Here is a 23,358-nt window from a genome sequence, read left to right as displayed (position 1 = left end):
GGTCAGCCTGGTCTATATAGTGAGTTCCAAGACAGCTGGGGCTACAGGGAAACCCTGTCCCAAAAAGACAAAAAAAAAAAAAAAACATAAAAAATAATCTGCCTTCAGCTGGGCATGATGGCACATGCCTTTAATCCCAGCACTTGGGAGGCAGAGGCAGGTGAATCTCTTGAGTTCAAGGCCAGCCTGGTCTACATAGTGAGTTCCAGGCCAGCTGGGGCTACAGGGAGACCCTGTCTCAAAAAAGACCCCCGCCCCCCCAAAAAAAATCTGTCTTCTACTCCTGCTTTCTGTTCTAGATCAGAGGAAATCATTATTGAACAAGTAAAGGGTAGGAAAACAAAACAAAAAACCACCAGCTGAAAGGGTACAAAATTGTGTTTTCATTGAATAGTAGATGATGCCTCCAGGGGGCAGCAGTGAGGCAGAGAAATAGACTAAGATCACTGTCCTCCTTGGTCTTGGGCTCCCCACAGTTCCCCACCATCACTCCTCCCATTCCTTCCAGCTTTATTTTTAGCGGCCAGTGGGAGGGGGGCAGGATAGGAGGGAAAGTAAAGAAAGCAGAAAAGGAGAGGAACAGGCACAGAAAACGTCTCACACAGGACAGAAGGACCAGGCATGAAGCGCCCCATTTTCCCTCACCTGTTCTTGCCTCTGACGTTCCTGACAGGTGAGGGCAGTTAACTTCTTGGCTTCTGGTGGGAATGGAAAATATGTGGGTTGTGTAGAATTGGGACCATTAGGGCTAAAGACCTTTGGAGTTAGGGTAGGGGGTTAATACTGATGTTACATTTCATGAATGTGCTCACATTATTAGGCCGCCAGTTTGGGGGTTGAAGCTGCCTAGGGCCTTAACAGTTGTACCTAATTATCTAAAACCTTTGTCCTAAACCCTGTAGGAAGGATACAGAAATGATACATGTTTCTCACCTTCCATGTGGCTAGTCTGACCCTACTATCACCATCCCTGCTTCTCCCTGCCCTTGGTAGTCCTTGGGGCTTGAGGTATAACTGCTTTCCTATGTGGTCAGAACTCTGGGTTTATCTAACTAGTGAGCTACGGTTCCTGGTCACACAGCCCTACCAGTTTACTGGATGCAAAAAGGCTTATACACAAAACACCTTTCTAAAAGTGAGTAGTTTGAGTTAGAGCAGGGGCAGCCTGAGAGGTGGTTGCTTGAGAATAAGGAGCAAGACACAGTTAGGAAGAGAACCATGGGAGGGACAAGAGGCTTGGAATTTTTCCATACCAGTGCCCTATAATCTTTGTTTCCTAAAATACCAGCTCTGATTTTAAGGGAATTGGGGTCAGAAGAAAGGAATCAGCAGGACACAATTAGGGACCTTTGGAGTGGGCTAAAATCTGAGGGAATCATGAAGTAGGCAAGAGGCAGTTGGGAGGGTGATGTGATAAAGAGCAGATTGTGGTGAACTTTGGAGTGGTAAGACCCTTGACAAGGATAAATGGCAGACTGTGTGTGGGCAAGCGGGTGGTTCCACCCAGTTAATTACCACTGAGGTTTCCAGGACTGGAAGTAACCAAAGATCTAGGCATTGGAGAGAGTGAAAGTGTGACAATGTCCAGAAGAAATAAAAGAGATTCCCAAATACACAGCTCTCCTCACCTTCCTCTTGTTCTCCTTGTAGTCCTGGCTTTTAGAAGCATTTAAAAGGAATGGCCCTCTCCCTCTTTTGACCCTCATGACTTAGGGAGGCGGATGTGTAGGAGGAATGATGTGGAAAGAGTAACATGACCTTCCAGACTTGTCTGTGAATGAGATTTCAGGAGTGAGAATGGAAATACAGCTGTTTCCACATGGCAAAGGGCTCAAGACCCAAACACAGGAAGAGAATCATCCCATCTGGGGCTCTCATACATGACATTGACAGAGACCAGGAACGCTCAGGAAGAAGCACTGAGACGAAAACATTCCCTAGGTCTTGGTCTCTGCCTGTGCTTCTTCCGTTCTTCATCAACTGACCAGTTCATGCTAACCTTATGATCCTGGCCCCCCAGGTCTCTGCCTCCCCTTTAATCTGGACGTGCATCACCCACGCCTATTCACAGGTCCACCAGAAGCTGAATTTGGATACAGTGTTTTACAGCATGTTGGGGGTGGACAGCGCTGGTGAGGAGAAAACCAGAGGGCATGGGTTGGGTCTATGATAGTGCTGATAAAGGGGAGGGGAGCTAGATGGGTCTCTAAGCTGGTCTTTGAAAGTGCCTAGGGCTTTAAAATTGCCACTTCCATGTACTTGGCCTGTGGCCTCTATCAAGGGTCATGTTCATCTGATGCTTATATTCACATCCCCCTCCCAGGATGCTGGTGGGTGCCCCCTGGGATGGGCCTTCAGGTGACCGGAAGGGGGATGTTTATCGCTGCACTATAGGGGAGCCTCACAATGCCCCTTGTGCCAAGGGTCACTTGGGTAAGAAGATGCCCGACTCTTTTCCTGCTAACCCCTGATTTTGACACTATTAACTATTACTCCTTGTACATGAGCTTCTTTGCCTCCATCACCTATACAGTCCCTGCCTCCAACTTAATACTAACCCTTTTTCAATCTCTTCCCAAACCACCCTGAACCTATCTATGAGCCCATGATTTCATTATCTTCACTCCCCTCCAACCAGGTGACTATCAACTGGGAAATTCATCTCAGCCTGCTGTGAATATGCATCTGGGAATGTCTCTACTAGAGACAGACCGTGATGGGGGATTCATGGTGAGCTAAAGAAAGGGTCTCAGAAGGTTTGTGGTAGAGAAAAGAGCATTATGGTAAAGAAAATTACCAACCATATGTAGATGGGTCAAGGAATTCAAAACCCTAGAGAGCAAGGTAGGGTACCCTATGGAGTGATCTCAGTGTCTTCTTGGACTAAGAGCATGTTCTGAGGGTGCCCTCTCAAACCTGGGAACAACTATTTCCTATCTACCCCCAGGCCTGTGCCCCTCTCTGGTCTCGTGCCTGTGGCAGCTCTGTCTTCAGTTCTGGAATATGTGCCCGTGTGGATGCTTCATTCCGACCCCAGGGAAGCCTGGCACCTACTTCCCAACGTGAGTCAGTGGAAGGGCCTGAGAACTAGTTCCCAGAAGGGGTGCTGGGTGGGAAAAAAGTGGGATGAGAGGGTATAATACTTTGTGGAGGGGTCTGCAGGGCTACCCTTGTTATTACCAACTGTGCTTGCAAAAACGTTCCCTGTTTCCTAACAGAGTAGAATTTAGACTCTTTTCCAGGGCTTCAAGTCTCCAGGATCTGGTCTAACCAATTAAATACTCATCTTACCCTAAACAACACACACCCTGTGCCTTGGCTGTAGCATTTATTTCATCATTCTGTGTCACCTATTTCCATACCTCTGTACTCCTTTGTTTACAATGTTCTATACCCAAATGCATTTTCTTAGCACCTTCAGTATCTTCTCTTTGTGGGTCTTACTGATGCCAAATAAGTACTGACCACTGAGCTCTATCCTCAGTCCTTCAATCTATGTCCTTATTTGCTGCTTTTTTGGATACAGTCTTGTTATGTAACCTAGACTGGCCTTGAATTTTGGATTGGCCTGCCTCAGCTTCTCAAGAGCTGGGATTATAGACATTCACTGCCATGCCCGGCCTTTGTTGCCTCCTTGGCTCTCCACTGTCAGAAATCACTCTGTGGGGCCAGAGGTGTGCAGCTGGTACAGTGGTAGAGCATATGCCTAATATGAGTGAAGCCCATAGTCTGATTCCCAGCACACACACACACACACACACACACACACACACACACACACACGACCTTCTCGTTCCAAGCAGAGGGTAGTGTTATGCTTTTAGCTTTTATCTAACACATATTTCATTCTTTTTTTCTTTCTGGTCTTTTTGAGGCAAGGTCTCTCTGTAACCCCAGCTGGCCTGGAACTTGCTATGTAGACCAGGCTGTCTTTGAATTCACAGAGTTCTGCCTGCCTCTGCCTCCTGATTGCTAAGATTAAAGGCATGTACCACCATGCCTAGCCTTCATTCTTTTTATCCCCCAGTAAATTGCATATATGCCCATCTCTTTTTTAATTTGTTTCTACTTACTAAGGACCTGGCATAGTACTTTCCTTTCATGTAAGACAGAGGTGCCTAATAAATGCTTGAAGTATCATCCTATGATGTTTTCCATTGATATCCCCAGCCCAATACCCTTCTAAGACTTTGGTTCCCATGACTATATCCCCCCTCCCTTTCTAGGCTGTCCCACATACATGGATGTTGTCATCGTTTTGGACGGCTCCAATAGTATCTATCCCTGGTCTGAAGTTCAGACTTTTCTTCGGAGGCTGGTAGGGAGATTGTTTATTGATCCGGAGCAGATACAGGTAAGAAAAGGCAATATGGATGGACTTGGAGGGCAAGAGATTAATACATGTGATATCTTCAGTGTAATCAGGCCTGTCCAACTTTTTGACATTGTCCTCTACAGAGCTCATGCTCAAGAATTGTGCAATTGAGTTACCAAAAAAATGCACAAAAATCTCATACTATCTTAAGTTTATGATTTTGTATTGGGCCACATCCATAACTGTCCTCTGCTGCATGTGGCTACATGGAGCCCACAGGCTTCAGGCTGGACACACCTGATAGGCGTTCATTTCCCCCTCTATTTTTTGTTCTCCATCGTCTCCCCTTCCACGTACATTCCACTTGGGTGCACGATTTGTTCTCAGGTGGGACTGGTACAGTACGGGGAGAGCTCTGTACACGAGTGGTCCCTGGGAGATTTCCGAACCAAGGAAGAAGTGGTGAGAGCAGCAAGGAACCTCAGTCGGCGGGAGGGACGAGAAACAAGAACTGCCCAAGCAATAATGGTGGCATGGTGAGGCATTGTGAAGGGGAATGTGGGAGGCCAGAGTGATGGAGGATTAGCAGAGTTAGGGAGAGGGTTGGGAGTGACTTGTGCACATCACAAGCTGCTTTGCATCTTATCTTTACATGCATGCCAGTGGTGCATGGGAGAAGGCCAAGCAGTCTGTCACTGCACTCCCTCTTAGTGCATTTTACAAAGTGTTTGTGCCTGTTTCTCCCCATTTGTTTTGTTTATCTCCATAGACAGAAAGAACTCTATCTCTCCCCTCTACTCCTATTTTGATCCTGATCCTCAGCTTTTCCACCATTCATACCCTAGCCTTCTTTCTACACATGACCCAAAGCTAACCTCTGGGGAGAGTCCCCTGCTCTGGCCATTCTTCTCTATTCTACTTTTCCTTAATAGTCTCAGACCAAATGGCAATATTTGTTGAAGGAATCTATGAATGAACGGATTTTGTATTACACGGATGATATGCTATTCTATATGTTCTATGGCATCCAGACATTTGAGCTGTGACTCTGTGCCAGTTTGTATGTTAGACACTATCGGGAAATGGCCTAAAAGGCAAGATGTCTGACCTCGGTGAACTGCCGACCCTGTTAAATACTCTGTGTCTGTACATGTATATGTACACATGACCATATCTCATTCTTTTCTTTCTCTTCTCAGCACAGAAGGGTTTAGTCAATCCCGAGGGGGTAGACCAGAGGCTGCTAGGCTACTGGTGGTTGTCACTGATGGAGAATCCCATGATGGAGAGGAACTTCCAGCAGCATTAAAGGCCTGTGAGGCTGGAAGAGTAACACGTTATGGGATTGCGGTGAGAATTGACTCTGGTGTGTGTGTGTATGTGTGCGTGTGTGTGTGCGTGTATGTTTGTGTGTGGTATATGTATGTGCACATGTGCCATGGTGTGTGTGGTGTGTGGAGATCAGACAACAGCCTCAGGTGTCGGTCCTTGCCTTTCGTCATTCTGAGACAGAGTGTCTTGTTCCCTGCTCCATACAGTAAGCAGGCTAGCTGGTCCATAAGCTTTGGGAAATTCTCCTGACTCAGCCTCCCATCTGCTAGCTGGGGATTACAGATGCTTGCCCTACTGCATCTGGACTTTTATGTGGGTTCTGGAGATCTGTTTGGGTTTTTTGTTTTGCTGTTTTGTTTTTTTTGAGACAGGGTCTCCCTGTAGCCTCAGCTGGCCTGGAACTTACTATGTAGACCAGGCTGGACTTTATCTGCCTGCCTCTGCCTCCTGGGTGTTGGGATTAAAGGTGTGTGGCACATGTCCCATGGTGGCAGTTCTCAGGATCTGAACCCAGGTCATCAGGCTTGCATGGCAAGGACTTTACAAACTGAGTCAGCTCCCCAGCCCAAGAATTGATTCTGGATCTAAAGGGATTGATGGGGAAAGACTGAGGATGGGGTGCTTAAAGAAAACAGGGATATTGATTACTACTTGGACTTTCGCCATTATTTCCCTCCTTTTGCTTTAGTTGATCTGCATCAATTTAGCACCTCACTTCACATTGCTAACAGCTCCCATCTTGAACTCAGGTCCTTGGTCACTACCTTCGGCGGCAGCGAGACCCCAGCTCTTTTCTTCGAGAAATCAGAGATATTGCTAGTGACCCAGATGAGCGATTCTTCTTCAATGTCACAGATGAGGCCGCACTGACTGACATTGTGGATGCACTGGGAGACCGAATTTTTGGCCTTGAAGGTAAAGATTACCCTGGAGAAATGGGGGACAAGATTGGCGAAGTTCTGGTTGTAGGTGGGTTTCAGTAGAATGAGCTCCCCTGATAGTGCCTTGCTATTTTCTCATGCTCAAGGGTCCCGTGGAGAAAATGAAAGTTCCTTCGGGCTGGAAATGTCCCAGATTGGTTTCTCCACTCATCGGCTAAAGGTTGGACAGACTCTGATCTTCCATGTCATCTCCCAGTCTCTGATCCCTTCATAATTCCTTCTAACCTATGACTCAGATAACTTCCACCCCAACTCTCTTCCAGTTTCCTCCTTTAACCAACCCCCATCCTGACCTGTGTGTCATTCTGACCATAGCATGCCTTCAGTGAGCTTCTTACTCCTGGAGAGTTTTGTTTCTCCTTAGTCCCCACTGTCTTCTCAGAGTCCCCATTTGGTTCTGCCCCTCAGGATGGAATTCTCTTTGGGATGGTGGGGGCCTATGACTGGGGGGGCTCAGTGCTATGGCTTGAAGAAGAAGGTCACCGTCTTTTCCCCCCACGAACGGCCCTAGAAGATGAGTTTCCCTCTGCTTTGCAGAACCATGCAGCCTACCTTGGTGAGTAGGGGTAGCAGGGGATGGGAGAGTGGGAGGAGGAGACCCTAGTAGGGGTTAATTCAGGCAGTTTCTCTTGGGACCTCCCCTCCACTCAGGTCATTTTCTTTTCCTTTTACATCTGATGCCTTACTCACTTCTAGGTTACTCCGTTTCCTCCATGCTTTTGCCGGGTGGACGCCGCCTCTTTCTCTCAGGGGCTCCTAGGTTTAGGCATCGAGGAAAAGTTATTGCCTTCCAGCTAAAGAAAGATGGAGCTGTGAGGGTTGCCCAGAGCCTCCAGGGGGATCAGGTATGGCATCAAGGGAGGGCGGGAACCTTGGCTCCCTCAGGAGCTCCCAAGCTGAAGGAGAAGAGTGAGAAGGGCAAGGGAGAGACTGAAAACTCTGTGCTGAGTTCTAACTGGCAGAGTCTGTGTGGGATGTAAGGACCAGATTGGCAGGCCGGTAAGTGCTTCCTTACTGAGTCCAGTTGTCCACAATCACTTCCCTTTTCTCTGGGGTCATCACCACCTGCCACTCCCCAGATTGGCTCATACTTTGGCAGTGAGCTCTGCCCATTGGATACAGATAGAGATGGAACAACTGACATCTTACTTGTGGCTGCCCCCATGTTCCTTGGACCCCAGAACAAGGAGACAGGACGTGTTTATGTGTATGTGGTAGGCCAGGTGAGAAATGATGGGACTCTCCTAGGATATGTGTGGGGTGGTAGTAGAAGGGGAAGAGGGAGACACATATATTTGAGAACTTGCTGAGGGGTTAGGGCCACCAGATTAGCAATTATTTTCTACTGCCTCACCTTCACCAGCAGTCTTTGCTGATGCTCCAAGGAACACTTCAGCCAGAACTCCCCCAGGATGCTCGCTTTGGCTTTGCTATGGCTGCTCTTCCGGATTTGAACCAAGATGGTTTTGCTGATGTGGCTGTGGGGGCGCCCCTGGAGGATGGGCACCAGGGAGCACTATACCTGTATCATGGAACCGAGAGTGGAATCAGGCCTCATCCTGCCCAGGTTAGGGGTGCTGGGATAAAAAGGAGACACAGTGGTAGCAAGGGGAGGGAAGTTATGCTCATTGCCTATCATGGTCTCGTTGGCTTGAGATGCAAACCAAACAATTGCTTGTGTTCATAGGTAAAAAAATTAGAGGGTGAATGGGGGATTCCTGAACATAGGTAAATTTCTCTTATTTCTATGCCAGATGGGAATATTAGAAAGAGCCTGGCAAGAGAGCTGAAAAACCATGTGTGTGACTCCTTCCTCAGTCTCCCTTCTCTTCTCAGCGGGTTGCAGCTGTCTCCATGCCGCAGGCCCTCAGCTACTTTGGCCGAAGTGTAGATGGCCGGTTAGATCTGGATGGAGATGATCTTGTAGATGTTGCTGTGGGTGCCCATGGGGCAGCCATTCTGCTCAGGTGAGGACTCCAACTAAGGCAACAGTGGACAGTAGAGCACTGCTGCTAAGAACAAGGGCTTGGAGTCACAGATTTAGATTTGGGTTTCTTGGTCAACTTACCCAGTGCCTAAATTTCTAGTTTATAGAATGAAAATAATTGTCTCTAGCTTACCTACTTATTGAAAAGGTCAAATAAGATAATCCCCATGCAGTTCTTTACATTAGTGCTTGTTGAACTGAATGTATTATGTGACTTTTGTCACAGGATTCTGGAAAGGTAACAGATATGTGTACCCAGCCCTTCATTTTCTGTTTTGACCACAGGGAGGCCAATACTGAGTTTACACTTTTTTTTTTTTGGTCTTTTTGAGACAGGGTCTCCCTGTAGCCCCAGCTGGCCTGGAACTCACTATGTAGACCAGGCTGGCCTTGAACTCACAGAGATCCACCTGCCTCTGCCTCCTGAGTGCTGGGATCAAAGGCATGCACCACCACACCCAGCTGAGTTTACACTTTTTGCCTTTTCTTCTGATACTAAAGATAAAACCCAGATCCTCAAGTATTCTACCACTGAGCTGCTTTCTCAGCCTAGAGTTTCACTTCTTTGGTTTTGGTTTTGTGTGTGTGTGTGTGTGTGTGTGTGTGTGTGTGTGTGTGTTTTGAGACAGGTTAGCACTGGCTGACCTGGAACTCACTATGTAAAGACCAGGCTAGCCTCCAACTCACAGAGATCGGCCTGCCTCTGACTTCTCAGGTCTGGGATAAAAGATGGATACAACCACTCCCAGCCTATGCTTTGTTTTTTGTTTTTTTTTTCATTTTTCATTTATTTTATGTGTATGTGTGTATGAGTATTTTGCCTGCATGTATGTAAGTGCACATGTGTTGAGTGCCTGAAGAAGTCAGAGGGCATCAGATGCCCTGGAAATAGTTACACATGGTTGTTAGCAGCCATGTGTGTGCTAGAAACTGAACACAAGTCCTCTGCAAGAGCAGTCAGTGCTCTTAACTGCTGAGCCATCTCTCCATCCTGGGTTATACTTCCTGAAGGACTTATATCTTACTTCTAGAATTTCTTTCCCACTTTGTTTCTAGCTCCCAGCCCATTGTTCACTTGACCCCATCCCTGGATGTGATGCCACCACACATCAGCGTGGTTCAGAGGGACTGTAGACGGAGAGGACAGGAGGCAGCCTGCCTAACTGCAGCCCTTTGCTTTCGAGTGACTTCCCGAACTCCTGGCCGCTGGGATCGCACATTCTGTGAGTCACTATAGTGTGTCCAAGACAACCCTCAACCCCTCCCTTGCCTTGGTATCTGTACCTATTACTACTGTCATGGTTGCCTTTCCCATTCAGATATACAGTTCTCGGCATCACTGGATGAGTGGACGGCTGGGGCACGTGCAGCATTTGATGGCTCTGGCCAGCGGCTGCCCCCTCAGCAGCTCCAGCTGAGTGTGGGGAATGTCACCTGTGAGCAGCTGCATTTCCATGTGCTGGTGAGGAAGGGATAGGAACTGCTTTGCACTGAGCCTGAGAGGTAGGAGACAGTTGGGTCAGAGAGGATTTCAACTAGATCAGCAAGTAAACTGAAGCAGGGAAATTGAGAAAGTTCAGAGTTGGGAGTCAGACTGATATGGATTTGAATCTTGGCTCGACCACTTACCATCATGAACTCTACCAAGTCATTTAACCTCCAATTCTCAATTTCCTTTCTGAAGGGTATGATATATAGTAATGACTATATCATAGGAGCTGTGTTTGAATTAAATTTAATAGTAATGTTAAAATCTTAGACTAGTGCCCAGGACATAGAAAGTACTCCATAGATAATGACAATTATCATGTTCTGCCAGCCTGGGTTCTGTTTAACCCTGGCTTCCCATGCTCCATCCTTAACTCTGGTTTCCCTCAGGATACATTGGATTACCTCCGGCCTATGGCATTGACTGTGACTTTTGTCTTGGACAACGCCACAAAGCCAGGGCCTGTGCTGGATGAAGGATCATCTACCTCCATACAAAAGCTGGTTAGCAATGCCAAACCCTGCCCTGCTTTGGGCCCTCTCAGTGAATTCAAAAGAAAGGGGAGGGGGAGATTGAATGGTAAAACCTGACCAGGGCTCCCCATTCCAGTGATCAAAGTGTATCTTCTCTTCACTTTCCCCGAATTCTCTTCCCTTCTCCTTGCCTTTCTCTCCACCCTCAGACCCTTCACTGTTTTTCCAGATCCCATTCTCAAAAGACTGTGGTCCTGACAATGAATGTATCACAGACCTGGCGCTTCAGGCTAATATGGACATCAGAGGCTCCAGGTTAGATGGGAACTGAGCTAGGAAAACCAGGGTGACCTGAGATAGACCAGAAAGGACTCAAGGGAGCTAGAGGGCTCCTTGCTTCCTTCCTCCCTTCCTTCCTTCCTTCCTCCTTCCTTCCTTCCTTCCCTACTTTTTCTTTTTATAAAAAATATTTTTATTTACTTTTCATTTTATGTGTTTGACTGTATTGCCTGCATGTATGTAAATGCACCCATGTCATGCAATGGACATGGAAGTAGGAAGAGGGTGTTGGTTCCCCCGGAACTGGAGTTATGGATGGTTGTTAGCTGCCATGTGGGTGCTGGGAACCAAACCTGGGTCCTCTGTAAGAGCAGCCAGTGCTCTTAACTGCTGAGCCGTCTCTCCAGCCTCTTTTTTTCTCCCCCCCCTCCCTCCCTCCCTCCCTCGTTCCTTCCTTCCTTCCTTTCTAGATGTGGTCTCCTACTATGTAGCCCTGGATGACCTAGAATTTGCTTTGTAGACCAGGCTGGTCTCAAACTCACAGAAATTTGCCTGCCTCTACCTCCCAAATGCTAGGATTAAAGGCGTGCACCACCATGCCCAGCCGAAGAGTTGATTCTTACTCAAAATAACAGAAGTGAGACTTTAAATTTTTTTTATTTATTTATATTTTATGTGTATGAGTTGTTTTGCCTGTGTGTATATGTAAGTGCACCCATGTTGTACAATGCCTGTGAAGGACAGAAGAGGGCATTGGATCACCTGGAACTGGAGTTAAAGACAGTTCTTAGCTGTCATGTGGGTGCTGGAAACTGAACCCAGGTCCTCTGTAAGAACAGCCAGTGCTCTTAACCTCGGAGCCATCTCTCCAGCCCCCAGAAGTGAGACTTTTGATACTCTTTTACCTCCTGGTCTCTCCTTTATCCACCTCTCTTAGGAAATCCCCATTCGTGGTTCAAGGAGGTAGACAAAAACTACTGGTATCAGCAACCCTGGAGAACAAGAAGGAAAATGCCTACAACACTAGCTTGAGTCTCAGCTTCTCTAGAAATCTCCACCTGGCCAGTCTTACTCCTCAGGTATCCTTGGAGGAGGGAACAGGGGAGAAGGAAAGAAAAGAGGAGAATGATCAGAGCATTGGCTTTGGCTGTGAGGTGCTCTGAAGAAAGGCTCAGTGTTTAGAGGCTGTGGGTAGAACAGTCACAGCCTCAGCTCCAGTCTCCACCCCCATTCCTCTGCCTTCAGAGGTCCAGCCCAGTGAAGGTGGAATGTGCAGTCCCTTCCCCCCATGCCCGACTGTGCAGTGTTGGGTATCCTGTCTTCCAGGCTGGAGCCAAGGTGAGTTTGGATCCTGAGTGAGGAACAATCTTTGGGAGAGCAGGAGCTGGGATCCATGGGGCCTGGAAGTTCAGGGAAGAGGGCAGGCAAGGGCTATTGTTTCTCTGTAGTTTTTCCAGGAGGAAGATTCTATTAGTACCCCATGTCCTTTGCCCCCAGGTGACCTTTCTGCTGGAGTTTGAGTTTAGCTGCACTTTCCTTCTGAGCCAGGTCTTGGTGAGGCTGACTGCCAGTAGGTAAAAATAAAGGCACTTCCTCCCAGCCCTCTCCTATTGGGTCCTGACTGAAAGTCAGGGAAGTGGATGACAGAAGGAACAACTTTGAGTCCTCTATTAGCAGAAAGGGTACCTGAGGAAGGGCTGGAATGTGAAACTTTCTCCCCTGACCTTATAGCAGTAGCCTGGAGAGAAATGGGACCCTTCAAGATAACACAGTCCAGACCTCTGCCTACATCCAATATGAGCCTCACCTCATGTTCTCTAGGTATGGCTCAGCACCTGGCTGGAACACATTCTGACCCCAGATTCATGCCCTTCATGTTTCTTCCCTTTGTTTCTGTGTACTTTGGTGTTTCCAGGAACACAGATCCTTAGGGCTGGTCAGTCCTTTTGTCCTCACTCCCACTCATAGTGAACCTTTGCTTTTAAGCACCTTCGTTTCCTGGGCTTTGTCAGGTCCTGTGCATTGGAACTGGGATAAGGAGACATGGGATATTACCATACATTTTGTATTGAGTCTGTGCTACATCTTGTTTCCTTCTCCATGCACCCCTATCTCATTATCCATACATTGACCCTACCTTCCCCAAATCTATATTTGTTCTGATCATGTGTCCTGTGTCTGTGTCATGGCTGTGACCTTATACCTCCTGACTTGGTGTCTACACAGTGAGTCCACTCTGCATCGCTATGAGGTTCACCCCTACAGGACTCTCCCAGTGGGTCCTGGCCCTGAATTCAAAACCACTCTTAGGGTGAGAAGCTGGAGGAATCTTGGCATGATAAGGGGTGTTTGGGAGAGGAGCATTAGCTATGTGGGAAAAGGCTGAGAAATGTCTCTCCTGGATTTTAATGGAATATAGGGTGAATGGGGATTAGATGAAGAAGGTCCTCTGTCTCCCTCTTACCATTTTAAATCCTCTCAGGTTCAGAACCTTGGCTGTTATGTGGTCAGTGACCTCATCATCTCAGCTGTCCTTCCATCTGTAGCCCATGGAGGCAATTACTTCCTGTCACTATCTCAAGTCATCTCTAACAATGTGAGTCTGGGCTAGAGCATGTGGATCCCTGTTGTCTTGAGCTGGAAGACTCACTGAAGCTGGATTCCATTTAATCTTCATCGTCCCTGTCTGTTGGCCCACTGCTCTCAGAGCTCTCTTCCTGGGAGGGCGTCCTTGTTAGGAAAGAAGGGCTACAGGAGTGTGGGTAGTATGTTTCTGTTCAACATGGAGTAGCTGGTCTCCCCAAGGAGGGGCTTTCAAGTTGGATATTCCTCTAGGCAAGCTGCACAGTACAGAATCTGACTGAGCCCCCAGGGTCCCCTGTGCATCCAGAGGAGCTTCAGCACACAAACAGACTGGTATGAGCCACAGGAGGGTGTCCAGACGGGAATGCAAGTAGGGACTGGTGTTTTGTGACAGGCTGGTGGGAAATGGAAGTGGGAACAGGGGACCTTTCTGCTCCAAGGCCCTGATCTGTCTTTCTCTTCCAACAGAATGAAAGTAATACTCGGTGTCAGGTTGTGAGGTGCCACCTTGGACAGCTGGCAAAGGGGACTGAGATCTCTATTGGACTACTGAGGCTGGTCCACAATGAATTTTTCCGGAGGGTACACCTTTTCCTTTTTCTTTCCCTTCTGTTTCTGTATGAGTATTAACAGAGGTTTTGGAGGTAGGCAGACCCATGTTTAAGTTTCAGTTTCACCTCTGACTCTTTGACCATGATTATGTTATTTGATCTCTCTAATCTGTTTTCCTGATCTTTAAAATGGGAAGGACAATACCTAGCTCATGGATTGGTCTAAAGAAATAAGGAGGTGGCAGGCTAGGTGTGGTGGCACATACTTTTAATCACAGCGTTTGTGAGGCAGAAGCAGGCAAATCTGTGTGAGTTTGAGGCCAGCCTGTTCTACTTGGTCTACATTTCGAGTTCCAGATTATCAGGGCTGTACAGTGAGATCCTATCTCAAAAATACTACTAATAATAATAATGCAGTGCTGTATGACATATGGTGAGCACTCAAGAAATCATAGTTACTGTCTTAGTATTTTCCTCTGTTTAACATCCCTTAGTGTTATAATAGTAGTCAATTTACACTTACAGGATACCTAAATTAAATCAATTAATAATCCATCAAATCCTTATTATAGGAAATGTTCTATGTTGGGTCAACACTGAGGAGATTAGTCCTAAAATTTATTATGCCAAACTCACTGTAGCTGTTTAATACACTTTTGCTAAATGAATGAATGAAATAATTGATATTACATGCCTGATTTGTACTGGGGTAGTGGGAAGTAAGACTGCATAGTTGAGAAACATCTAGATTATGAAAGGTCTCTGAAGCTGAAGAGATGAAATTGAATTTACTATGGCAGGTCCTCGAAGTCACTGTGAGTTCCTGTGCAGGAAATGACATCTTAATCATAAATGGCTATTTAGCACTAGGAGTTTATATTGCAAATTTACCTACTTGGAATTATGCAAGACCCCTGGGATGCAAGCATGTGTTTTAGGGAAGTTAAGTCTGACAAATCATTTCTCCAAGTCTGATTCTCTCTTTATCCTTCCTGGGAATCTTGTTTATTTATCTGTGTGTATGTGTGTGTGTGTGTGTGTGTGTGTGTGTGTGTGTGTGTGTGTGCATGTATGTGCATGTGTTTGCATATGCATGTTACTAAAGATTGGACCAAGGGCCTCTGGCATGTTAGACAAGTATTCTACCACTGACCACCCCGAACCTTTTTATTTTTTCATTTTGACAGGGTCTCAATGAGTTTCTCAGGTTGGCCTTGAATTTATGATCCTCCAGACTCTGTCTCCTGAGTGGCTGGGATTACCATCATGCACAACTCAGTTATTTTTTTGTTTTTGTTTTTTTTTTGGTCTTTCTGAGGCAGGGTCTCCCTGTACCCCCAGCTGTCCTGGAACTCGCTATGTAGACCAGGCTGGCCTTGAACTCACAGAGATCCGCCTGCCTCTGCCTCCCGAGTGCTGGGATTAAAGGCGTGCACCACCACGGCTAGCTTCAATCATTTTTTAAGCAAAAATTTCCTAAGAAACCACTAGCGGGCTGGGGAGGTGAATCAGTTGGCAAAGCATGAAGACCTGAGTTCAGATCCCCAGAACCCACATAAAAAGCTGAATGCAGAGGCTGAAAAGATGGCTTAGTGGTTAAACTGATTTTCTGCTCTTTCAGAGGACCTGCATTTGGTTCCCAGGACTCACTCAGAAGTGTGTGTAACTCCAATTGCATGGGGATCCTCTCATGGCCTCCATGGGTACCAGGCACATACACGATGTACTTACATATATGCAGGCAAAACACTCATACAATAAAAATAATCTTCAAACAAACAGAAGTCAGAAGCAGCTGTGTGTGCTTGTAATCCCAGTGCTATCGAGATTGGGAGGCAGAGACAAGTGGATCCCTGGATGCTCACTCACTGGCCAGCTAGCCTAGCCAACTTGGTGAGGTTCCAGGCCAATGGGAGACCCTGTCTTAAGCCAAAGGTGGAAGGCATCTGAGGAATGACACCCCAGATTGTCCTCTGACTTCCACACATATATGAGCACACACATATGTGCACACACACACACACACACACACACACACACAAAGAAACTGCTACATATTTGACATAGACAGTGGAAATACAAAGGCTAATAAAACATGGTCCTTAACCTCAAGGACTCTATAGGTCAGTGGCAAAGAGCAAAGAAGTAAACTCAAGGTTTAAGAGCATGACACTAGTTCAGCTCTGGTAAAGGCTGTCACTGTTGTGTCATGTGATAGGAGCATGTGAATATGTGTGTCTACTCTTGCTATTTTTGCAAAGCTACTAGGATTCAATCATGGGATTCCATTGAATGGCCTTCATCCTCATCACTTTCCAAAAGCCCCACTGCTAAATGCAATAGTTGGATAAAGTTTTTATCTCATAATATCTCATAGTAGGCACTAAATTTCAATACATGAAGACATCCAACCCATATCTAAATCATGGTATCTATCAGGGTTCGCAGGAGTTAGGAGGAAGTCTCTAATTTCTGAGGTTACTTAAACTTCAACCTAAAGAAAGGTGGAGGTTACCAAAAGCTAAGGGGAGTAGAAAGCCTTTCAGTCAAACAGTTATATTTATAGAACCAGGGCCTTTCTATCTATTGTCCTTTCTCTCTTCTCCCATTGGCCTTCAGCATTTTCTTCTGGCTTTGAGGACCTTAGTAACTGAAACTCTGCTTCAGCTTTGTTCTTGGGGTTGCAAAGAGCCACGCCACCTGATGAAGGCTCACTTTAAATGTCTTCCCATCCACTTGTTCCACAGGCCAAGTTCAAGTCTCTGACGGTGGTCAGCACCTTCAAGTTAGGAACTGAGGATGGCAGTGTCCTACAACTGACTGAAGCCTCCTGTTGGAGTGAGGTGGGGCTGGAGCTGTGGAAATATGACAATGGGGGGCTGGAGAGATGGCTCAGCAGTTAAAAGCACTGGCTGCTCTTGCAGAGGACCCGGATTCAATTCCTAGCACCCACATGGCAGCTAACAATTATCTATAACTCCAGTTCCAGAGGATCCGACACCCTCTTCTGACCTCTGTGGGCATTGCATGACACAGGTACACTTACAGACATGCAGGCAATACAATCATACATATAAAATAATAAAAATAATAAATTTAAAAAAATTTTTTGGTCTTTTTGAGGCAGGGTCTCCCTGTAGCCCCAAATGTCCTGGAACACACTATGTAGACCAGGCTGGCCTTGAACTCACAGAGATCCGCCTGCCTCTGCCTCCCGAGTGCTGGGATTAAAGGCCTGCGCCACCACACCCGGCATAAATAAAATTATTTAAAAAAAGAAAATATGGCAATTGGATGGGGTAACTGATGGGTTTTTTCCAGAGCAAAGCTGTCTTACTAGGCAGCAGTCCATCAGTCAGCAGTGTGACAGAATGCTAGGGTTTCACTGCCTCTCTTCCTGCTTCAGTATCTGTGAGTAGAAATTCTTTGTTCTATTTGAGGGCAGACTTTGCTATGTTGAGTGAGGCTAGCTGGGTTAAAGGGCACATTGAAAAACTAGCCTAGGGCTGGAGAGACAGCTCAATGGTTAAGAACACTGGCTGATCTTGCAGAAGACCCGGGTTCGAATCCTAGCACCCACATGGCAGCTAACAACTATCTGTAACTCCAGTTCCAGGGGATCCAACAGCCCCTTCTGTCCTCCTCGGGCTTTGCACGACACAGGTGCACTTACCCAACATGCAGGCAATACACACATACACATAAAAATAATAAATAAAATATTAAAAGAAAACCAGCCAAGTGTGTTAGTGCATACCTGTAATCTTAGCACACAGGAGGTGGAAATGGGAGATTGCTAGGACTTCAAGGTCTGTATGGGGTATAGCAAAACTCTGCCCCCAAAACAAAATAAAATATACTCTTCCCTTGACAGAGCCTCCTAGAGGTGATTCAGACCCGCCCTGTCCTCATCTCTCTGTGGATCCTCATTGGCAGTGTCCTGGGAGGGCTGCTCCTGCTCGCTCTCCTTGTCTTCTGCCTGTGGAAGGTAAGCTCAGCTTCAGTGGGCAGCGGGGAGACTGCTGTGAGCACCAGCCCACAATTTGAAGCATCTGTGATTCTAGCAGGAAGAACAGGATTTGTGCTGGACAGTTAAGCATGCTGGGAGTGCCATGCCCGGATCTCCTTCACTGTATTCCACAAGTGGCAGATGAATTAAACTTAGCCAAATAAAATAAATTTGAATCTCATTTTTGGAAACAGAACAAAAGTGAAGACCTCAGATAAGTCTGGGGGCTACTGGCAAGGCACTTGGCAATAACTCTTATCTTTTCCTCTGCAGCTTGGCTTTTTTGCCCGAAAGAAAATCCCTGAGGAAGAAAAAAGAGACAAGAACTTGGAGCAATGAATGTAGAATGAGACTCCAAAAGTTCTCTTTGGCAGCTTTTTCAAGAGACTTGTATCAAAAAAAAAAAAAAAAAAAAAAGGCTTGGAGGCTCAGAGGGGAAGAGCAGCTTCTGAGCTGTGTCTCCACATCGGCAGCCCAACTTGACTTTTGAGTCATGGGGATGCTGCTGGCAAACAAGGAGGCTTTACCTCAGACAAGGGCTGGCTCCAAAACCTGCCGTCCTCCCACTCTATGCTTTCCTCCTTCTGATTCTGGTTCCACAACCAACATTGGGTCTTTGGGGCCCTGTCTTCTCTGTTACCAGGAATTAAAAAAAGAAAACATTTTTTTTTTTCTTGGCCTGGGTTTCTGATTGCTTTCAGATTCCCTTTGCCCTTTCTCACAGGTTGGAAGAGATGAAGGTTATCCTCCATTCCTTCATACTCTTACCTTCTTGCCTGCTCCCTACTCCACAGGAGGGAGCTGATGTTGGCTTAAAAGAAGGAAAGTCAACATCTGCTGCTTTCCTGTGGAGTCTAGTGATTCATAGAGCCGGATGGGGAGAGTCAACAGGAAAAAAGGAGGGAGGAGGAAAAGCCACAAGAGACATTCTGTACAATTCCAAGGAACAGAGAAGCCTTCAGACAGGCAACTGCCATCCCCCCTGAAACCTGAGACTCCCGGGTGCAATCGCCCGCCCTCAGGTACTGGAGAAACTGAGCTGCCCCCAGGCTAGTTGGACATGGCTGAACCAACCTTCTGCCTTCCCTGGGAACAAAGCCAGGGTCTGGTGCAGGATTTTCTGGCGCTCAGGGCCCTCAAGTGGTTAAAGGTGGAATCGCAGAGAAGACAGTTGGGCTTCTTTAAGAACGCTCTCTGCCTGATGGGAAATCTTTTCACCACCCAGCATTGGGAAGCAGCAACCCCATGGGATCCAAAGGAATGACATCTGCGTGAAGAATTGTAAGTGGTTGGCATGAGGTATCTGGGGAGCAAGTACTTACTTGTCCAGCATTGATTGTATAGCACTAATGTCTCCTAAGCAAATGTTTCTGAGTAACTCCTGTCATGTTTTGATTTCTCCATTGGAATGAGTTTGCTAGCCCTTACTTGATGTTTGCTGGAAATTGTCAAGTTAATTTTTGTGTCTTAAATTCCCTGCTCTTGTCTTATATTTTGATCATAGGCAGTAAAAACAATTGGATTCTCACAGTCACTGGGAAACTTGTTTCTTTTTAGTTAAGATTTTGAACACTAAGGTCAGTTACTGGTCTCCAGAGTGCAGCTCTGACAGCCATTTGAAGATTCAGTACCCTCTTAGAGCTGAGAAGAGAGATCTGATTGTACAGATGACCAGCTGCCATAGAACCTGTCTTCCCAGAGTGTTCTTGAGGTCTGTCCACAGTGTTTATTTTGGTATATTTCTGGGCTGCAGAGCCTGGATAGTGTGTGTTCCCAGGATTGTGGTCAGATGGGCAGAACAAATAAAATTCAGTATCAAATGATTTCTGACTCTGTTTGGGTTTCCTAGGATATGTATGTCTCAGGAATACTAAGGTAGATTTTTAGTTTGCCTGCATTCTTATGTAGTGGAATCCCTGGAAGGCAAAATTATGACATCTTGTGAATATTTTCTGTGACTCTTCCACAAGAGATGTGTACTTGCCTCCTGAAATTCTTACCTACTTATGGGCCACAGAGTGTAAAGTGTGTGATTTGTGAAATATGCAGGCCTGTGCTGACACCCAGGTCATTTATTTATTAGCTATTTATTAGTCTTGAACAAGTCATAAGTTCCTTGAGGTTCAGATAACAATAAGAAATTTTGTAGTACACTGATTAGGAATAAAGATAGATTTGGATGCAAATGTAGGCTATGCTGCTTAAAACCTTATGTGAGTCAGGGCTGGAGAGATGGTTCAGTGGTTAAGAGTACCGGCTGTTCTTCTGGGGACCTGTGTTTCATTCCCAGCATCTGCATAGCAGTTAACAGCCATCCCCAACTCCAGTTCTAGGGGATCCGATGCCCTTTTCTGGCCTCTTTGGGCTTTGCATGACATAGGTGCACATACATACATGCAGGCAATACACTCACACTCATAAAATAACAATTAAAAAACCTTATGTGAGCCAGGCATGGTGGTGCACACCTTTAATCCTAGCTCTCAGGAGACAGAGGCAAGTGGATTGCTGTCAAATGAGGCCAGCTTGGTCTACATAGGGAGTATGTAGGCCAGCTGGGGCTATAGGGAGACCGTGTTTCATCCCCCCCTACCCCCAAAAAAACCTTTTATGACCTCAGACAGATTTAACTTCTGTGTTAGCTTTCTCATGTTTAAACTTACTTGGGTTCTGTTGGATAGGCATGTCCTCTGAGATAGTCACTCCTCCCACCCAATCAGTCAGCTTCAATTGCATGGGGGGGGGTGTCTAAGGGCAGATGCTGAGAACACTAAGCTAAGGACACTGGAAAGTGCTAAGGAAACTGGGAAGTGCTAAGGACACTGGGAAAAAGGGGGTAGTTGCCATCTTGGCAAACTGGGCACACAGACAGCTGGTGAGCCACTGACGGGCAGTAGATCTCAAAGCTTAGTGGAGATGTAAAAACAGGGCCCACAGGCAATCATGCCTTTGTAAGTCACCCCTCTCCCCTCCTGGACATCATAAACTACGCAAAAACCCAAAGAGAAGGTATCCTGTCAATTTTTTCAGCCCTGGGATCCCAGAGAATGTGCGTGGGTCTGGGTGGGGAGTGGGGGTGGGATTTGGTGCAACAAATTGGTGTAGTCAGCAGGATACATGATAATCTGCAGGAGTTTGGGAAAAACAATTGGGATGTGGGCCTTGGAAAGCGTTGTGGTTCCAGTGGCATCTGGTGAGCTGATTGAAAGGGAGTCAGGTTCAGATTCCCAAATCCAGAAGGGTGGAGATGGGCACTGCAAGGCGTCCAGTGGAGCTGATCTGGGAGAAGCTGGTGGGAACCCAGGAAAGAGTGTGGGCAATCTTCATACACTTAATGGAGCTGGCAGCAGTTACATGGGTTATACAGTTAAGATATGTAACTAAAATGAGGCCAGCCAAGCAGATGCAGACTGACTCAAAGGGGGAAATCCCTAGGTGGCTACCATCCTATATTTTATCTCCATGGTGTAAAATAGCTCAGTTGCTTGAGAGATGGGGGCTGCTGCCATGTATGTGTGAAAATTCTTTAAGGATTGTGGAAAGCCTAGAAAAATTTTATAAGCCTTGGAAGCAAAAGGGGAATCCAGAGAGGTGGCTTGGCCACTTTTTTGCATAATAAAAGACTTGTCTGAGGCAAAGGCAACAGCCCTAGGGGAGGCTGAAAAGACTGAGGAGTTACTGGCAAATTCAGTTTTAGCCTCAGAGTTTGGGAATAAACCATGGGAGAGAGAAAAGAAAGCCCAGATTAGACCTGTGATACAAGGTTCAGCAAAAGACCCAGGGAAAAAGACAGATAGTAACGAGAAAAGAAATGCTCTAGAAATAAAAGTAGCTGAAGCTGCCCCTCAGATTCAACCTTTGGCACAAAAAGAGAAAAAAGCCGTGTTTCCACATGCTGATAAAAGCCTTAACAAATACCATAACTAGCAGAAAATACTCCACACTGGAGCTGTTGGGACTAGGAAAGGCTCTCAAACAAGCAATAAAAGAGCCCCTCACCATGTGGCTTGTGAGAGTATGGGACATGGGAACAAATAATGTTAATTTAAGTCCTTCTGAAGCATCACAAGTGAGTTATATAACCACCCATCCTTCCTTGAGACATAGGCTGTTTAACCTAGGCCAATACAGAGTGGAACAGTCCCTAATGGAATGGCTTGTGCAAGGCATTAAAGATATTTGGTCATCACCTATGGAGACTTCCATGATTAGCAGGGACTGGAGGACCATAGAAGGCATTACTGAGAGAGCTAGGTATGAGAAAAGCAATATATGATGCCTAGTTCGCTGGGCCAGATATATCTCTGTGTTCACCAGAGATATAAGAAAAAGCTTAATTCAACAGGGACCTCAAGAATGGTATGGAGCTTTAATGGTTTTGCTAAGTCCCTTAATGGGACAGGATCTTTGTAAAGTGAGGGAGGCTTTGGCAGATCTAAGTGACTCAAACTAGCATGTAAAACAAAACATGTCTGTAAAATAATAGGACAACCTACAAGAGATATAAAAAGACAAGACAGAAAAAGTGGTCCATTTGGGTCACTCAAAGACAAATGTGGCAAGATTTATGTCAAGCCCAAATTCCTAAAGAAAAAATTGATAAAAAAACAAATTTGGTACTAAGGAGTTTCTGGAAGTCTTTAAAACCTGAAGAACAGTTCATAAAAGGCATACAAAGGATAAAAACTGTCCCAGTGGTGGTTAAGCATTCCCAAAGATTAAACAAGGTACATTTTTCTCCCGAGAAAGGCTATGCTAGGGGTGGAGGCAGTTTTTCCTACCAGGGCCTCCCCCAGCAAGCCAGTTATGATCAATGGAGAGACAGTGAATATGGCTAAAGCCAGGAGGCAGACCCAGGGCCTGCCTGACTTGGGGAACCAACAGGTGCAGCAGGGACAATAGGGACCCTCTGCCTCCTTAGCTTGGTGCAGGATCAGGCAACTTGAGCCAACGCCCATAAGTGTATCAAGGATAAAAAGATACAAAGAGACTCCATGTAAAATCCCCAAAATATGGAATGACTCCAAGGGGATAACTAAAGGTAATAAAGAACTAACCAAGTTAATGCCTCTTACACGTTATGATACCCCATAGAGATCTATAGAGAAAACAATTAGTACAATTGGATAAAGCCTTTCCGGGCTGTGTTAGACCTTGTCTATGATTGATTTACTACATGTTGTTAACCTCTGAGTGTTTTACAGATGTGAAACCCATTTGAAAGATATCAAGTACACTTGAAGAAAGAAAGGCCATCTATAGCTGTAAGATTTTTGGGAGCTTTATGGTTGGGTAAGACACAAGTAATACCCACTGGGATGGTTGGGAAATGCCTATTAACACCTAATCCTGTATGAAAATAAGGACAGACAGAGGCTCCCAAAACTGTACAACTCTGA

General features: G+C 46.1%; 1 protein-coding gene across 5 annotated transcripts; it reads left to right on the top strand.

Moving 5' to 3' along the window:
- The first annotated feature begins 272 nt into the window (after nucleotides 1-272).
- Nucleotides 273-18,376, top strand: Itga10 (integrin subunit alpha 10). 5 transcript variants are annotated; one of them, XM_008827590.3, is made up of 30 exons: nucleotides 273-673; nucleotides 2,021-2,132; nucleotides 2,324-2,433; nucleotides 2,639-2,730; nucleotides 2,948-3,062; nucleotides 4,227-4,354; nucleotides 4,703-4,851; nucleotides 5,515-5,665; nucleotides 6,397-6,562; nucleotides 6,675-6,748; nucleotides 6,997-7,144; nucleotides 7,285-7,433; nucleotides 7,668-7,811; nucleotides 7,952-8,155; nucleotides 8,425-8,555; nucleotides 9,632-9,798; nucleotides 9,895-10,037; nucleotides 10,454-10,567; nucleotides 10,767-10,852; nucleotides 11,754-11,895; nucleotides 12,062-12,154; nucleotides 12,314-12,390; nucleotides 12,548-12,637; nucleotides 13,043-13,127; nucleotides 13,299-13,412; nucleotides 13,652-13,732; nucleotides 13,868-13,981; nucleotides 16,698-16,793; nucleotides 17,825-17,938; nucleotides 18,233-18,376. In XM_008827590.3, the coding sequence occupies exons 1-30, from the start codon at nucleotides 622-624 to the stop codon at nucleotides 18,296-18,298; spliced, it is 3,507 nt and encodes a 1,168-aa protein (XP_008825812.1). In that variant the 5' UTR covers nucleotides 273-621; the 3' UTR covers nucleotides 18,299-18,376. The 5 variants fall into 5 exon arrangements, with proteins under 5 accessions (XP_008825812.1, XP_029416737.1, XP_029416736.1 ...); XM_029560877.1 differs by lacking the exon at nucleotides 18,233-18,376 and adding an exon at nucleotides 18,015-18,224 and having other exon boundaries at nucleotides 7,955-8,155; XM_029560876.1 differs by lacking the exon at nucleotides 18,233-18,376 and adding an exon at nucleotides 18,015-18,224.
- The last annotated feature ends 4,982 nt before the right edge of the window (nucleotides 18,377-23,358 follow it).

Source organism: Nannospalax galili, unplaced genomic scaffold, assembly GCF_000622305.1.
Source record: "Nannospalax galili isolate Female #2095 unplaced genomic scaffold, S.galili_v1.0 scaffold693, whole genome shotgun sequence".
In the NCBI taxonomy this organism is placed as follows: domain Eukaryota; kingdom Metazoa; phylum Chordata; class Mammalia; order Rodentia; family Spalacidae; genus Nannospalax; species Nannospalax galili.
Note: the sequence above shows the minus strand (reverse complement) of the source record. Positions and strands in the feature narration are given on the sequence as shown.

What these genes read in the sequence shown, in the direction of transcription:
- Itga10 (XM_029560876.1), top strand. Translation starts at nt 622, where the DNA reads ATGAAGCGCCCCATTTTCCCTCACCTGTTCTTGCCTCTGACGTTCCTG. An exon ending in AGCTGCATTTCCATGTGCTG is followed by an intron (nt 10,038 to 10,453) that starts GTGAGGAAGGGA and finishes GGTTTCCCTCAG; the next exon opens with GATACATTGGATTACCTCCG. An exon ending in CCTCACCTCATGTTCTCTAG is followed by an intron (nt 12,638 to 13,042) that starts GTATGGCTCAGC and finishes GTGTCTACACAG; the next exon opens with TGAGTCCACTCTGCATCGCT.